At 47.4% G+C, this 17,970-nt stretch overlaps 1 protein-coding gene across 1 annotated transcript in view; it reads right to left on the bottom strand.

Moving 5' to 3' along the window:
* The window catches only part of LOC133356475 (metabotropic glutamate receptor 7-like), a 137,639-nt gene extending 121,479 nt beyond the window's left edge, over positions 1-16,160 (bottom strand). The window contains exons 1-2 of the mRNA XM_061574006.1: positions 16,142-16,160; positions 11,563-11,874 (exon numbers count right to left, since the gene is read on the bottom strand). Coding sequence (XP_061429990.1) covers positions 11,563-11,874; positions 16,142-16,160 — 331 coding nt within the window. The remainder of the gene's footprint in view (positions 1-11,562; positions 11,875-16,141) is intronic.
* Positions 16,161-17,970: the final 1,810 nt, after the last annotated feature.

Raw genomic sequence — 17,970 nt, 5'->3', positions numbered from 1 at the left:
GCTATATATATGTATTTCTTTTAAGGCCACACAGCATTAAGGATGACTTTGTTGGAGGTATTTACACCATTGGAACCTCATTTGCCAGTAAAAAGATATGATAATTGGTTTTTTACCCTTCTATCTTTTGGCGTCATCTGGTCCAACCCTTGTGAGACTAGGCTTTAAGGAAAGCTGTCTCGGGTTTAGACCAATCAACTTCAAGGACAGTGCATACATTATCAGAGTTATGTTTTTTATTTGCATTATGACTGCAGGTATTGTGGTCTATGCAAACATGACTCCTCGTAAAAAAAGTGTCAGTTTTGTTGCCAGATAGAAGGGCAAAAAAACAATTATCAATTATCATTTGTTGGAGGTGTTTCTATCGGCAGTTGTGTTTGCTCACCACCGCCAATGCAGCAGCAGCAGCAGCGGGGGCATCACCGTAGCACCGGCGGCCGTGGGAGTCGGCGGCAGTGGCTTGGATAATCTTTAATCCAGCAGTGGATCGCCCATGGCTGACGAGGACCGCGTTGTTTACGACGTGCAAGCGGCTGAGTTGATGGTCGACGTTGCGATGAAATGTTTGGAATTGCAAAACTTCCTCGAGGCATTGCTTGACATTTATTTAATATATTTGTATATTATTATTATTATAGAATTAAAAACACAGCGACGCACCGCGCAAATCCTGTTGTGATTCCCATTAAAATAATCACTTGTTCATGCGCAGATTAAAGACAAAGATGTCAACATGCATTCAGCGCTACGGTTGAAATATGATAATGCGGCTCATTACAGCCACCACGCCACTCCTCCCATCCACCCGTGCATTTAAGTGTTTCGCAAACAATTGAGAAATACACGAGAGATCAACGGCCAAATGAGGATCCGGCCTTTGTTATGTCAGAGATGCTTTTTGATGGGTCAAGCGTTTTGTTTGTGTTTGAAGTTGTGAAGGCAAAGCAAAGCGGGTGGTCATGCCCAGCACGCGAATGGGTTAGCGATTGATGACGTACAGAATACACACCTCGTTCGATATGCAAACATTGTACCACCTGCCTCTGACATTCCTCAAAATTCTGATCCTGATTCTCAACCGCATCGGAGCATGACCACCAGGCCGATGGGTGCATCTCCTTCATGAATAGGGGATCTAAGACGCAGCCGCAGAAGTGTGATTGTGTCCTTGCAACCCAAATTATGGACCACATAGTATACCTACAGAGTTACAAAGAGACTCATAGAGATGAATACAGATACATAAACACCCATAGATATATAAATACACATAGAGATACATAGAGACCGACAAAGACACATGAAGACACATAGAGATACAAAGAGACCCATACAGATGTATAGAGATACATAGAGACCCACAGAGACACATGGAGACACATAGAGATACAAAGAGACCCATACAGATGTATAGAGATACATAGAGACCCACAGAGACACATGGAGACACATAGAGATACAAAGAGACCCATACAGATGTATAGAGATACATAGAGACCCACAGAGACACATGGAGACACATAGAGATACAAAGAGACCCATACAGATGTATAGAGATACATAGAGACCCACAGAGACACATGAAGACACATAGAGATACAAAGAGACCCATACAGATGTATAGAGATACATAGATACCCACAGAGACACATGGAGACACATAGAGATACAAAGAGACCCATACAGATGTATAGAGATACATAGAGACCCACAGAGACACATGAAGACACATAGAGATACAAAGAAACCCATACAGATGTATAGAGATACATAGAGACCCACAGATACACATGAAGGCACAGAGATACAAAGAGACCCATACAGATGTATAGATATAAATAGAGACCCATAAAGACACATGGAGATACAAAGAGACCCATACAGATGTATAGAGATATATAGAGACCCACAGAGACACATGAAGACACAGAGATACAACGAGACCCATACAGATGTATAAAGATACATAAAGACCCACAGAGACACATAGAGATACAAAGAGACCCATACAGATGTATAGAGACCCACAGAGACCCACAAAGACAAATAGAGATACAAAGAGACCCATACAGATGTATAAAGATACATAAAGACCCACAGAGACACATAGAGATACAAAGAGACCCATACAGATGTATAGAGATACATAGAGACCCACAGAGACACATGGAGACACATTTAACATGAAGACTTAGAGATGCGAAACGTGCCTTTTGAGTATTTGGCTGCTATAAATGTCCAAGTGATGATAAGCCACTTCGCTGAACTATCATTTGTGACCACGTCACTTCTGAAAAAGATCTACACAGATCACGTGGGGCCTTACCTGGTAAGACGAAACAAAAAAAATTAACCCGTAAAAACAAAGTTTTTCACTATAAATCCTTTATATGCGTGGCGGCTAGAGACCTCTCGTCCTCTGGCTTGAGATGGCTGTCACCCATGGGTCAGATGATTGCCTGCCACCATTAAGCAATTGGTAATTACATATAAAAAACATTTCCTAAAAAGTGTAACATTTTGGAAAAACATTTTCACGAAAATTAATGATCACGCACAACGAGTCTGTGTGCAAAATGTCAGCTCGACTGGATCACGGGAAGTGGGTTAAAAAACGACCGAAAGATTTGCACGGTCGTAAGCGCGCAAGCAAGCGAGCAAGTGAACTTAATATAAAGGATTTAAAAAGACAGAGTTTTCTACTGAATTATTATTTCTCCCTCGGCATCGCGCCACGGGGCGAACACTTTTTCAGGACGTTGTCGCGCGGGGGAAGACGTGCCACTGCTCTGTGCCCGCGGCGTGGCAAGGCCGCCGTGCGAAACTCAGCCGCCTTTGTCTCCCCCAGCGGAGCAGGCGCTAATTTGAGACTGAGTCAATCCAGGAGAGGGCCCCGGGACTGGAGGTGACACCACCTGTCACTCACGTCATGTCTCGTGGCGTTGTTGTTGTTGTTGTCTTCGCTCGCGGTGTCGTACGTCGTTAGCGCTGTTTGCGTCGCACTCCGGCAAGACCCAATTATTTCTCTCCCCCCCCCACCCCCCCATTTCTTTTTGCATTTAATGGTCGCCTTGTTCTTTTATTGTATAACCACTGCAATGTTTCTTCTTCACATTTGCACTGTAATAGGCCTCCTTGGCTGCCTGCATCCTTGGCTCTCTGCTCACCTGCATCCCACGTCCTTACGTCCCTTAGCCTCTTTGTTTAATGTTATTGCAGACCTTCGCGAGGCCTTTTCGAGGCCTTCGCAGGCAATGTCACAATTCAATTTTGAGCAAAATTGCACGAGTAAAATGTGTGCCCGAAACCCTCCTCCTCCTCCTGGCACAGCCGATTAATGAAGTTGTCACGTGAAGAACATTTAACAACTTGTACCGAGTGTAACCATTTGTAGCAAGTGTCACATTTAAACTCATTACACTTGAGAAGCCAGTTTCATTATGGGCGGTTGAAACCCGGATTCACGCCCTTTCGGCTGAGTATTCTGACCCCTTAGGTAATTCAAAGTATTACTATACATTGGGTGAGGCACCATACTATCAACCTGTTGAGCTGAATTTCGATGTAAAGCTTTCGTGACTGCAGGAATTCATCTTCTTGGTTCTTTCGGTAAAGTCACGTAGAAGGGAAATAATAAAATAATAAAAATAAAACATAATAAAATAATTCTCACGACGTTTCGTCCACAAAGCAAGCAGCCGTCCTCAGGTGAAGAACAGGTCTGTCGAAAAGACAGCGTCTGAACGTGGCCGAAACGTCGTGAGAATTATGTTATTATCTTACATTTTTATTATTTTATTACTTCCCTTCTACGTGACTTTTGAACTGAGTTTTATTCCTGGCCATGGCCCAACATCAATGGTGAAAGATGTCCCAACCAGTTCTGAGCACCCCCAGTACCAGCCGGGCTTTGACTAGAATGGTGAAGTATGGTTGAACAACGCGCATGCAAGCCACGTAGCGGATTGATAGAGGCTTGTAACATTTGCGTTATTATATATTATTGGTTTATAATGAAATGAGTAACAAAAGAAAGCGTGCAACATTGGGCTCAATAAAACGACTGGATACAGTAAAGCCACTATCTTTAGACACTAATACCATCACAACCTAAGGATGTTGATCTAAAGGCTCATCCTAAAACTATGAGTGGAAAACGTAATCTTGTGAATTAATATTTCATTCGTGAAATCCAAATAGCGGAGGATGAATTTATCCAGAAAATTTGTACGACCGTGCCATCGCTGTATCTTAGAATTCCCTTATCTGCGATGACAGCCCAGGGGGCTCTACACTGCAACTGTCTATCATCACAACGAGACTCATGGATCCAAACGAGATATCAAAGATCGCATCCAAAGTCAATACGCACCGAGCAGCGCGCTCCGGCTGCAACGGGCGGTGAGGCCGATCCACTCCGGGAGATCGCACGCGGCTCCGCTGGAGTTGCGGCCCCACACATTCGATTCAAAGCTGCGCTTTAAACGTCTCCATTTCTGCTGCGTTAATGTCCCATCTGTGAGCCGCCGAGACTCGAACGACAGCCGTGCAAGTGCCACGGTCGGTGATCACGTAGATGCGAGTGATGTTACAATGACGGTTATGCAATTGTAATTGCGATCGCGCGATTACGATCAAAGCTGTGTTCCGCACGCATGAATTCCCCATGTCAGCGCTTCACGTATTTGTGTTAAACTTCTTTCGCACAGTACGTGGCCGATCATGCTAATCGGAGGTGCGGGGGAAAGACAACGAACTAAACGCAAAAAATCAGTTCCTAAAAAAAATGAGTTTTCAATCTCGAATTCGAAAGTGCATAGCTCCCAGCGGCTTCCTAATATCGGAAGGGAGAGCGTTCCAGACTGCCGCAGAAGCGCATCTGCGGTGACCGTCTTTGTTCGATGGCCAGACAGAAGCTGCTGTTGCTGTGAGGCTGACCGGAGTTGTCTTGATTGCTTCATGCTCCTTGACGAGGTCAGCAAGCTATCAGCACGGTTGGCTACGTACGGTGCGAAAGAAGTCCAAAGTACATACACCATACATCTTGAGACCGATTCGTGGTCAGTGCTAGGTTCAGTTTGCGAGTGATAGCTGAACCAGCCGTGGGGCATTCCCTCCCCTTCGCCAACCCCACCATGACCAGCGAGGTGAAGTATGTAAAATAAACACGACAGACGAACACAATGTATGCGGCAGCCTTCATCCAACAGTGTTTTATTTTTCACAAATGTTGATGACTAAATGGCGAGTTCTAACACGAAAGTAATTTACCCAGAGCTGTGTGATATCAAGTAGGCATAACAAAGATTTGACACGTGTGGGCTGCGTGCCAAATTATCGTAGCTGTGTGTGGGGGGAGGATGTTCGTTCACGGTTGTCATAGACAGCATCGTCTGCACACGAACTGTTTGCGTGCAATATGCTTGTTAATGATGGCGATGGTTTCCTCGAAAAACAACTCTTCTTGCGTGATGCACAGAAGTCGGCTTTGCTTCTCTGTGAGTAGTGAAATGTCACGCACGCACACGCACATGCAGAAATACACGCAGAGACACGGAGATAAATACACAGAGACACACAGACACACGCAGAAAATCACAGAGATACGGAGACACGGACAGACACAAGAAGAGACACACAGATATGGACACACATAACGACACGGAGAGAGATGGAGAGACATACAGACACATACACGCATACACACGCAGAGACACACAGAGACATGGAGACACACAAAGACACAGAGACATATCGAGAGGAATACACACACATACACGCAGACACACGCAGATACACACAGAGCCATGGAGACACACAAAGACACAGAGACATATGGAGAGACACACACACATACACGCAGACACACGCAGAGACACACAGAGACATGGAGACACACAAAGACACAGAGACATATGGAGAGACATACACACACACACGTACACGCAGACACACGCAGAGACACACACAGACACGGAGACACACAGAGACATGGAGACCCACACACGGAGACACACGAAGACACTCGCACACCTGGGCAACTTCTTGTCACGGTCTGTGGCAGCGCTACGAGATGTTGTTGTTCTAGGTGAGATCAGAAGAGGCACGGAGATTGTGAATTCCCTCTCAGCTATAACAACGACGACGACGCATCTACCACCCACCCAGCCAGCCGGGCACGCAGTGCGCAAGTCGGCGTTTGGTGCGGCAGCGAAGATGAATCAGGCCCCCCCTCCCCAAAGCGTGAGCGCCGTGGAGGGAAGCAAGTTCGAGAGGCACTGATCTCGGGGGCGATCGAGGAGCATGAGAAAGCGATCGCAGGGAAGAAAATATGTAGATTAAAAAGGGGGCGGGGGGAGGAGAGAAAGGATGGGGCAACGACGGGTAAACATTGAGGTGAGAGGTCTAGGCCTGGAGAAAGTCACCAAGAGGAGAGCGGGGATCTCGCTGTGAAAAGCCATCAGCCAGATGCGTGCGTGGGTGTTTGAGTTGCTCGCCGGCTCAACTTTCCTCCGCATTGTTCCGTAATTGCTGGCCGGCCCCGGCTATCGGACTGGAACACCGCTGAGCCAATGGGATTTCGCGTGCCTCGTCGATTTCTTGGAGAGTTTAAGTAAAATGTCCGTGTCTCTTAACAGATGCCCTAGGCTACTCCGGAGTAGGTTTCTCCCGCGCCAAATTCGGGCAAAGTTCAGCGCCGCCGATTGGCACGGTTGGCTACGTACGGTGTGAAAGAAGTTCAACGTACGTATGCACAGCGGGTCCGTTGAGGCTGAGAGCGAGGAGGATACAAGCTGAGCGGTGCATGGCAGAGCCGTGCACATTCGTGCAAACGAAGCTCGCCTCGTGCACAGATTAAGGGTCTGGCACTGTGTAAACACCCTCACAAGAATGAACACACGGAGAACTTGGCATCTGCTGTGTTACACTTTGACCTTCAAGCAGGTTCTACTGGATGACAATAAATTCGCTCATTGTCTCCACATGTAAGTAAATGTGTATTTTAACAAATCGACCCAAGTGGCTTTTTAAACCAATACGATCAATCAGCAACTGTCTAAGCGAGCAAAGTCTGGGACCGATTTTGACCTTCTGTGCCTCGTCGCCAGGCAGGCTACGCTACGAAGCCGGCGACCCGAGTTCTATTCCGGCTCACGGCCACCAACACCAAGTGACGGTTACCTGAATCCTGGTGCGGTGTGTAAACATCGCCACTGGGGAGACAAAGGCGGCCGGGCGTGGTGCTCGCCATCCTCCTCTTTGCACATCGTAGCGGCCAAAAGTCTGTTCAGGCTACGCGTGGGGATCTTTATCCTTGGATTTATGTCAGCCTTTATCCCTCCACAGCTCAAACTGAAGTAGACCTTGTAACCAGAATGAGCACACGTATCGGCGCAGTGAGGTATAATCATCATACCTGTTAAGGATCCTCAACTCTCACCAGGAGACTTGTAAATGGGAACACTTGCCTCCTACCAGGCATGCAAATCTAGATATTTTTTTCTGGTTCTCATGAACAGCGCTAAATATATGCTGTATATATATATTCACGCACGCGTCTATATATTAAGTGAAAATACACCGTCGGCGAACAAAAGGCACCTTATTCCACATGTAAGAGTGAAGCTGAATTCATGTTTCGGCATATCGCTAATTAATCTCGCGAGCAAAGGCACAGACCTGCGCGGCAGCCTGGATGGGAAATTGCATCAGCAACGCGGCGATAGAGGCAAATCTGAAGGCGTTAAACCGACGCTTAATTTCTCGCGGAATTATTTTGGTGGGGAGGCCCCTCAGCTTGACACCACAGTAGCGTTGAGGCAAGGGTGGGGGGGTGGGTGGGTGGGGGGGGCGGATCTATTTTCCAGAGCTCAGCCCCGGACAGCTCCGGTCGAAATTAAACTACGATTTTAACCACTGACGATACTGCGGGCGTGGAATAAGACATTTCAGTCAGAAGCACTTCTCTCACCCAGCGCGTCCAAACTTGCAATCTCAAGGTCGCGAGATTCTGTTCATCGTCATTCCTCTGGGGTGACTAAAATGACAAATCATTATGTTGGAGAAAGGTGAGTTGACTGTCCAGTGATTCGCCATGCCCTTGCCATACGAATGTGGAATGGTCAGCAGTGGCTCGGGCCTGCGAGCGGAAGATGCGCGTGTCTCACCTGATTTGTCTGAAGAGGACATTTGACTTTGACGGCGCCATGCAGTCCGTAATACCGAGGCGTCGCGAAGAGCTTTTGCTTGTTGTTGTTTTTATCTTAATGGATACATTCGGGAAGCCCTGATGATAAACGGTGCTTGAATTACAAGGGAGCCCGGGTCGTGGGACGATCATTAGTGGGAAGAGACGCGGCCCGGGCTCCCACCACCACCACCACCACTAAAATCATCATCATCATCGCAGTCATCATAACAAGTGGTGGTTTGTGGCCTATACTCAAGTGAGTACTTTGACTGAAAAACTGACTAACACAGGGAGAAATTGCAGTGTGAATATTAATTATAATAGTTAGAGCACCGCAGTCGTGTCACGGTTTGCAGGATGAACGGGCACACCACAGTTAGTCCGTCGACAGGTCACGTGTGGTGGGTTAAAGCGTGGAAACTCACGCGTCTCCCGAGGTATCTGACCAGTGTGGAAGAGTAGGCCAAATCACCCTCTAGAGGGGCTTTCTAGAGTGTCCTCTAGTGGAGGTTCATCCGCCAACAGTGGTGTGAGCAAGCAATTGTAGGGTTGCACCTTTACCTTGTTTTACTTTTCATATACACACACACATTTATATATACATATAAGAAAAGTGAATTACTCTCAGGCATCAAGTTAGCACGTGGAGTTACGTATCGACTGTTCCACCCACATGCAGGTCAAAGATCGACCCCCCATCATTTTATTGATGGGCAGGTCACGAGAGGGGTGACACGCGGGGGTTTTGCACGGTGACATTTCACGAGCAAGGCTTAGTCACGAAGAGAGAGGCTGTGGTGGCGCCCAACTCGAAGAGGGTATCCCCAGAACGCCTCCTCGTAGGAGCGCTTCCAACAGGAACTGCGGCAGAGAGAGCAATGCAATCGGGGGGCTACGCCTTTAACCCTTCGAGTGATGCGGTTCCCAAATTGTACTCTTAGGTTTTTTTCGGTAAAGTCACCTAGGTAAAAAATAAAATTGAGTTTGTTTAGCCGGGCGAGAAATCAAGATGGCAGGGATGGGTGTCGTTTTTTGCGAGAGTGACCGAGCTGGGTCACCGAAATGACAACTATCAATCGAGTACAGCAATGAAGCAAAGTAGAAAGGAGAGAAAAAAAACACACAACAACTGCTTTGCGGGAGAAATGCAAAATAATCCACGAACATAAATCAATTTTAAAACAACAACAAAAATCCCTGCAACAAAAGTTTGGCTCCCACAAAATTACATTTCAAACTTGAAAAATACCATCGCCTGCTTCTGTACCATCTCTCCATGTTGCTTATGAGGCAATCCAGACCAGATCGATAATGTGAAAGAGTCTGTTGCCAGCCGGAGTTCGATGGAACTTTCCGATTGTGGACAACGCACGTGGCACAGGGCAACCATCCATCGGCACGCGTCACTCACAGGATACGCCACAAGATTTTGCAAAGCAATCAACTTTGCATATTTTCCCACGTGACAACTGGATATGATTGTTCATGATATAAAATGTGTTTTGGGTGAAAGGTTGCTTAAATGTACGCATGTACGTTGACCTTCTTTCGCACCGTACATATCCAACCGCGCTAATCGGAGGTGCGTGGGGGGCAGGGGAAGGACAACAAACTAAACACAAAAAGCTGTTCTGAAGAAATGCGTTTTCCATTTAGATGTAAAAGTGCACAGCTCCAATGATTCCCTAAACATCTCAATGTCTCGTAGGAACCCACCTCCACCCGACACAGCCAATTAGTAATGTTAGTGACGTGAACAGAACGTGCCAATGAGTTATTGTTTCAGCACCCCGGGGTATTGGACAGCTCACTCCCGGTGTAGTGGATTTACTCTCCATCACACCGGTGGTGCTGAAGTAGTAATACATTTGCTCGTTTTGTTCACGTGACAAAACTCTCACTAATTGGCTCCTGTCGGGTGGTTAAGGGTTTCAGTAAAAAAAATCTGAATCATATCGACATGACGATCCAACCCAAAAGATTATCTTCATGATAGCCTCCGCATGTAACTATCAGAGTTGTGTTGTGTTGGACCGCACGTGACGCACTCCACTCCAGACGTTTCAAGTCTCTTTTGTTCAACCAGCTGAGAGCTCAAGTGACAAGCATGAGCCCCATGGGCAAGATTGACCGCGGGAGAGGCGGGTCTAAAAGCTGCCCAGATGAGGCGAGAAAGGGAGGCAGTCCTGAAATTCCAGGCTTTTAAAATCGGACCCCATATCGATAATAATACATATTTAATGTTTTTTGTCTGCTAAATATTGCCTACCATTCTCCTGCTCCTCGGATACTTCACTTGACCTACATCACCAAGATTGCAAAAAGTCAATAGCGTGAAAACTAGTAGGCCGACAGTGATTAAGAAAATAGAAATCAGAGGAGCAGGAGAATGTGGCTGATGGAAAATACCGGTTGGAGGGACAGACATGTGAAGGAGGAACATTGTCTGACTGTCTAAATGTGCAAATCAGCGCTGCATTGCGAATTAAGTGCTCAGTAAGTGCATAATACTTGCTACGACACGTGCTTCAGAAAGAGCGAGGTCAATGATGAATCATACAAAACTCACAAGTGAAAAGTGGACCGGGTGAGCGTGGCGAAAAAACGGGCTTAAGCGCGAGGAACACGTGGATGAGAGAACGCACACACACACACAGGTTCATGGCATCATCCGCACCGTTAAGAAAAGCGAGTGGGTGCTTGGGAAGGACGGCGTGGGATGCGTGACGGGGCAAGGACAATAACGGAGTGGCAGCCACGGAATGAAGCACGCCCAAGAGGATATGATCCGCACTTCGCGTCTGATTGTCTGCTAACAGTTCCCCAGATTTCGCACGCAATTTGGATCGAGGGAATTGAACGTGGCTGCCCCAAAAGGTTTTGGAACCACCTCAGTTTTATCTCCTGGCATCTCCATTCTTACCATCTCTGTCCTCATTTAAACGGACTCTATTAGATATAATAAAAAAATCGCTTTGTTTTGCGTGTGAGTGTAACTTTGCAACGGAATTTCTGCTATTTTCATTTATTTATTTATTATTCAATCTGCAAAATTGTCGAATGCTTTGATGTTTTCTGCCGGCCGAGTGGGCCTTGAAGAAGGAGCTTCTCGGCTCAACGGGCTGCACTCGATGGGGAAGGGAACTTCTGAACTTGCGAATCGGGGAGATGGAGTGACGAAGCCGGTGAAAATTCAACTAAATAAAAAAAAATCCTATTTCACCAGCCGAGGCCCGTGCGCACGTGCTTGCTCGTTGTAAAAGTGCGCGGCCGGCTGACGAGAGAGGAGGCGAAGGCGGCTTGGTAAGAGGCATTCCCCCCCCCCCCCCCCCGCGTGGGTCGGTGATGGCCGACGTTCGACGACTCACCGGTGAAGTTGACCCTGCGGATGTAGTTGAGCAGCTCGCGCCCGTTGACGGGGTCCATGCGTGGGCACAGCCCCACGTACTCGGGGCACAGATCCAGGTGCATGCTGTGCAGTGCGTGCGCCATCGAGTACACCGCGTCGATCACGAACTGCACCTTGCCCTCCTGCTCGTACGTCGCGTTCACGCCAATCCGCTCCTCGCCTGCGCACACGTGACGCGTCGCACACACGCGCGGGCAGACGGCACCGGCGTCACGCGGTGATGGCGTGGCAAGGCGGGTGATGTTGGCGCGGCGACGTGGAGTTGATATCGCTGGCAGCTCATGGGGTTGGTGGGGCGGTGGTGCCCCAAGGGAGACGCAGAGCCAAAACGGCTCTGCGTCTCTTAAACACGACGAAACTAAACTCTGTTTTATTTGACCGCATAAGGCTTGCTGAGCTATGTAGTGCTTTTTAACAAGCGGCCAGGCCACAAATGATAGCTCAATGAAGTAGCTTATCACGTGGACATTTATAGCAACCAAATACTCCAAGCGCGTGATTGTAAATGTGGAGGGAAAAACGGGAGGAGTAGGACAACAATCTGCGCAGCAATGGGGAAAGAGACACGCAAACTCCAAATATAAAGGCGTCAGGGTCGGGATCGAACCCACGACCTCCTGTATACCGGGCGAGGTAGTCAACATCTTGTCCCGTGGCGAGATGTGATCCCCCATTCCGCGGCTCACAGATGACCGCCACCTCCGATCAACACGGCTGGCTCACGTACGGTGCGAAATGAGTTCAACATACGTCCATATATTTCGATTTAAAGCTTTCGTGACTGCAGGGATTCATCTTCTGGGTTCTTTCGGTAAAGTCACGTAGAAGGGAAATAATAAAATAATAAAAATAAAACATTATAAAATTATTCTCACGACGTTTCGGCCACAATGCAAGCAGCCGTCCTTTCAGACACTGTCTTTCCGACAGACCTGTTCTTCACCTGAGGACGGCTGCTTGCTGTTGTGGCCGAAACGTCGTGAGAATTGTATTTTATTATGTTTTATTTTTATTATTTTATTATTTCCCTTCTACGTGACTTTACCGAAAGAACCAGGAAGATACGTCCAAATGTCTTAGCAGCCAGTGCGCGGTGATTAAACAACGATGTTCTGGACGACACATCGGCGCATTTATTTTCCGAAAGCACTTATCACGGTGTGGCTATTTATTTGAATTCGTTCCTTTCTTTCTCTCGTGAAAAGCAAAGCAGACGTAAAAGACACATCCATTTCACTTTGCCTTATTTCTCTTTGTATATGAAATCTCCTCGTGTGTTACAATTTAAGATTTGCCATCTCGCGTTTCCTGGCAATGTTATTTCGGAAAAAGAGAGGAAAAAACGTGGCAATGGCCTTTTTGCAAGGGAATCGATGTACCAGAGAGTGGATATTTTTTTTCCACCATTGCCGCTGACAAATAGCAACGGATATCTGTTGTGTTCAGCAATATGCTCCACACACTCGAGAATATTGATTCATTCGACACCTAATGCGACAAATGTGCTCCACACACACGCATGCACGCCACACACATGTGTGTATGAACACACGCACACACACGTGCACACGTGTGTGTGTGTGTTCATACACACATGTGTGTATGAAAACACACACACGCACACACGTGTGTGTATCAACACACGTGTAAGAATGGATATCCCCCTCCCCGCCTCCGCACAGCCTTCTTGGCTGCTGCGGCAAGATCTGTCAGCGAGCAGCTATTGAGTGGCATACGGCCCACGCAGCGCTGGTACGGCAAAGCACCACCACCGGCCACGTTTATCTCCCCCGAGTGCTGGCGTTTTACACACCGCACCATCAACACCGCGCCACCAACAACCACCACCAACACCGGACCACCACTACCAGCACCAACACCCACTACCAAAAACCACCACCAACACCGCACCACCACTACCAACACCACACCACCACCAACACCGCACCACCAACACCAACACCCACCATTAACACCGCACCATCACTACCACCACCACTACCCACCACTAACACCGCACCACCACTACCACCACCAACACCCACCACTAACACCGCACCACCACTACCACCACCAACACCCACCACTAACACCGCACCACCAACACCAACACCCACCACTAACACCACACCACCATAACCACCCACCCACCACCACCACCAACACCGCACCACCACCACCAACACCCACCACTAACACCGCACCAACAACACCCACTACCAACACCGCACCACCAGCGCCGCACCACCACCAACATCTAGCACCAACACTGCACCACCACCACCACCAACACCCACCACCAACACCCAGCACCAACACTGCACCACCACCACCACCAACACCCACTACCAACACCGCACCACTACCACCACTACCACCACCAACACCGCACCACCAACACCAACACCCACCACCACCACCAACACCCACCACCACCACCAACACCAACACCCACCACTAACACCGCACAACCAACACCCACTACCAACACTGCACCACCACCACCAACACCCACCACCAACACCACACCACCATCACCAACACCGCACCGCCACCAGCTACGAAGCGGATGACGCACGGCTCTACGTTGACACGGCGATCATCGCCGCCTTCAGGCGAGTGCTAATGAGCCCCCTATTCGATCGCAAACAGGTAACGGCCCGCTCCGTATACACGGGGCAGGTGGCGGCGGTGAACATCGGTGGCTCCGATTTAAAGCTTTCGTGACAGCAGTGATTCATCTTCTTGGTTCTTTCGGTAAAGTCACCACGTAGAATGGAAATAATAAAATAATAAAAATAAAACATAATAAGATAATTCTCACGACGTTTCGGCCACAATGCAAGCAGCCGTCCTCAGGTGGAGAGCAGGTCTGTCGAGTAGACTACTCAACACCCACTACCAACACTAGTCTACTCGACAGACCTGCTCTCCACCTGAGGACGGCTGCTTGCGTTGTGGCCGAAACGTCGTGAGAACTATTTTATCATGTTTTATTTTTATTATTTCATTATTTCCATTCTACGTGACTTTACCGAAAGAACCAAGAAGATCGGTGGCTCCATTGCTGACGAGTCCCAAATGAGAACGAAACCCGTCGGCGGCCGCGTCTCTCCGCCGCCGCCTGCTTTGCGATGAGCCGCATTTTGGCAGCTCGCCGAGCCGCACGTTCAGTTCTTTTGAGCCGGTGATCTAGACAAGGCCGAGAGCTTCTGAACGTTGCTGCTCCACGTTGATAAATCTAGCGGCACGGCAGCTCTTGCTGGCGTTGCCACCTTTCACCACTGCAGACCTAAACCCGGACACGTGTCTCACTCACGCTAGATGTATTACTAAAGCTGTGCAGTGTCCTCCAATGAAGTTCACCACGACGATGCCGGGATCGGATCTCGGTCCAGGTCGAGTCCTGCCACCCGGACACAGATGCCAATTCCCGGATTGGGACCAAGCCACACCTGGACAGGTGGAAACTATAATCTCATGCACCTTCGCAAATGCGTTTCACTTGATTTTTTGGGCATGGAAGGTGCCAGAAATGATAATCGTGAACTTGTCAGTAAATAACTGACAGTAGGTTCTTGTTGAGCTCGTTAAGCGAAAACGCATTAAGCGAAAACAAGATCTCCATAAATGATGTAACGATAAAGTTTGGCAAGATGCAATGTATTACCGCAACTACGCACACGCAGTGAGATGGCGGGACACGTAACTGAGGGTACGTTTCCGCGTTACTGTATCACTCTGCGTTACTGTATCTGTCCGTGTACTGTATCACACCACTCAGCCGGTGCAGCTCATGAAAGTAGTTCTTCGTTGACTGCTCAGAAACCGCGTTATAACAGTAGACGTCCCACGTTATAACGGTGAACGTTCCGCGCGAAAAGTAGTTCCCTCCTGGAAGAACGGCGTTACAGCGAAACCGCGTTGTAGTGTGAACACATCCGCCGCGCGCTAAGCGAGGACACAGCGTGGATGCACCTCGGCATCTCCTAGTTCAGGGGTCGGGAACCTTTTTTGACTGGGAGAGCCATAAAAGCCAAATATTTCTAAATATATTTCATTGAGAGCCATATAGTATTTTTAACGTGTAATAAATTAAATATGTCTTACTTTTAATGCGACTTCTGGTCCTGCATGGTTTTGCTGATGGCCTTGTAGTCTGGTTCATACGTGGTGAGGTTGAGCTTCATGCAGGCGTGACCCGTGAAATGTATCTTCAAAACTAATTTCTGTTTACTTTAAAATGACACAGTACTATTAAGCAATATCACAAGTATTTTAAAATCAGTTCCAAACTGATTTTTTTTTTCAACTCAAAAATTGTCTGGGAGCCATATGCCGTCACCGGAAGAGCCATATATGGCTCTGGAGCCATAGGTTCCCGACGCTGTACCTAGTTCCATCTCGACCCCCACCCCGGCACTGCCCGCCCCCCCCTCTCACTCCACCACCGCGGGGTTTCAGTGCCCCACCGCCTGCCGATGCTCTGCTCAGCCACGTGTCTAACCTTCTTCGTCTTTAGAAGCTTCACTAATTGCCGACGTATTTGCACTCCATGGTCCCAGCGGATGTTTAGGAGGCTTTAGATTTTTTTTTTTCAAATGCTAATTATAACAGTTGTTCAAGGCCCTCTGTCAATGGCGTTAAACACCACACACACACACACCTCAATAACAATTCAAAAAATATTATTAACGTATTATCATTATTGTTGTTGTTACGATTGTTTACCCAGGAAAGGCTCACGGATTATTCAAGAGGCTCATCTAGGTGTCCTCACTAGGCGGTGAGGCATTGCTCTGTTCATTCGAATCGAGTAATTTGCGGGTATTTTTGTGTTAAATTTGCCAAAATGTACAGTTATAAAGTTACAATTTCGTGGGTTTACTCTCCAACACATTGGTGTGCTGAAGAATCAACTAATTGGCGAGTTTTGTTTACGTGAAAAGCCCTAACTAATTGGCTGTGTTGGGTGGTGGCGGGTTTAACGCCACATTATATTTACGCGATCTAACAAAAAACACATAGTCTATTATGGATCCCTCTCAGTACAGAAGGTTGTTTGATGTCCGTAGTGAGAGATACAATGACCCAGCAGCCATAGACACTTTAAAACGTGGACCGACGATCTGATGCTAATGTGCATTTGATTAAGATAAAATAAAACTTGCGTTGCAATGCACATTATGAACGCTCACAAAAATATCCTCATCCATATTCATGATTCGGGGGTGGAACAGTTTATTGATTGATATCAATGCTTAAGTTCGTGATACTGTGCACGCATCTAGTCACTTGAGAAGTTGGAATTGATGTTTTTTCCGAACCGTGTGTTCCTACTGTAGGTTGCGTGGTAATGTGTTAGCGTGGTGCCAGCAGCTGCCAGAGGACGCTACAGTCATGTTCAGACGGAATCGATTTTTTCAACGAATTGTGACTTTTACACTCCTCGATTTAAAGCTTTCGTGACTGCAGCGATTTAAAGCTTTCGTGACTGCATGGATTCATCTTCTTCATTCAGACTCTGTCTACTCGACAGACCTGCTCTCCACCTGAGGACGGCTGCTTGCGTTGTGGCCGGAAACGTCGTGAGAATTATTTTATTATGTTTTATTTTTATTATTTTATTATTTCAATTCTACATGACTTTACCAAAAGAACCAAGAAGATTTTACCACTCCTGTTCTGAACATAACACAAATGACAAAATACTGCGCATAAATCACAGCGAGACTTGCCGCGTGCCGTTTCACGCGACAAAAAAATTAACGACCTCCAAAGTGCTCGCATTTAATTTGACAAACCGGTTTGCACCCCTGGAAATAATCATAGTAACTACTACTCTATAAGATTGCCCATCAATCCGTCGAGCGCTCGTTAAACATTCTGGGGTGTTGTTAAAGACTTGGGAACTTAGACAATCGAAGCCGGGCAACGTTCGGGTATGTGCAATGATCTGTAAGGATTTTATTTTTTACCAACCGAAAAAAACCTCAACTTTAAACGCTGGTAAATCAGCAAAATCCATCACATGGGATATTGATCTGCCTGGCGGACTGCATATACTGTATTGAAAAGAGAGTGGTGTCAAGGTAACCACGCCATGGCATGTATAATTGATGGGGCCCTTTGATCCGGTAGATTAATGTCAGCCTTCCCCACATCCTCAAACACGGCTTCTGTTACATCGGGCTCGCTGGTTAGAAAGGTATCAACAGCCAAGAGTCGAGACGAGAAGGAAATAATAAATAAATAGACCTAAACATTCCTTGATGTGCTGTGTCGTTCCCTGGTGATTAAAAACCCTTATCTACATTTTATGGGTACGTTGTCGTAAGATTGCTTCCACGACGTCTTGAACATTGTT

The sequence above is a fragment of the Lethenteron reissneri genome, chromosome 54 (assembly GCF_015708825.2).
Source record: "Lethenteron reissneri isolate LAM-NWPU_2019-01 chromosome 54, ASM1570882v1, whole genome shotgun sequence".
Lineage (NCBI taxonomy): Eukaryota > Metazoa > Chordata > Hyperoartia > Petromyzontiformes > Petromyzontidae > Lethenteron > Lethenteron reissneri.
The sequence above is the reverse complement of the archived record's forward strand: the minus strand, read 5'-3'. Positions and strand labels throughout refer to the sequence as shown.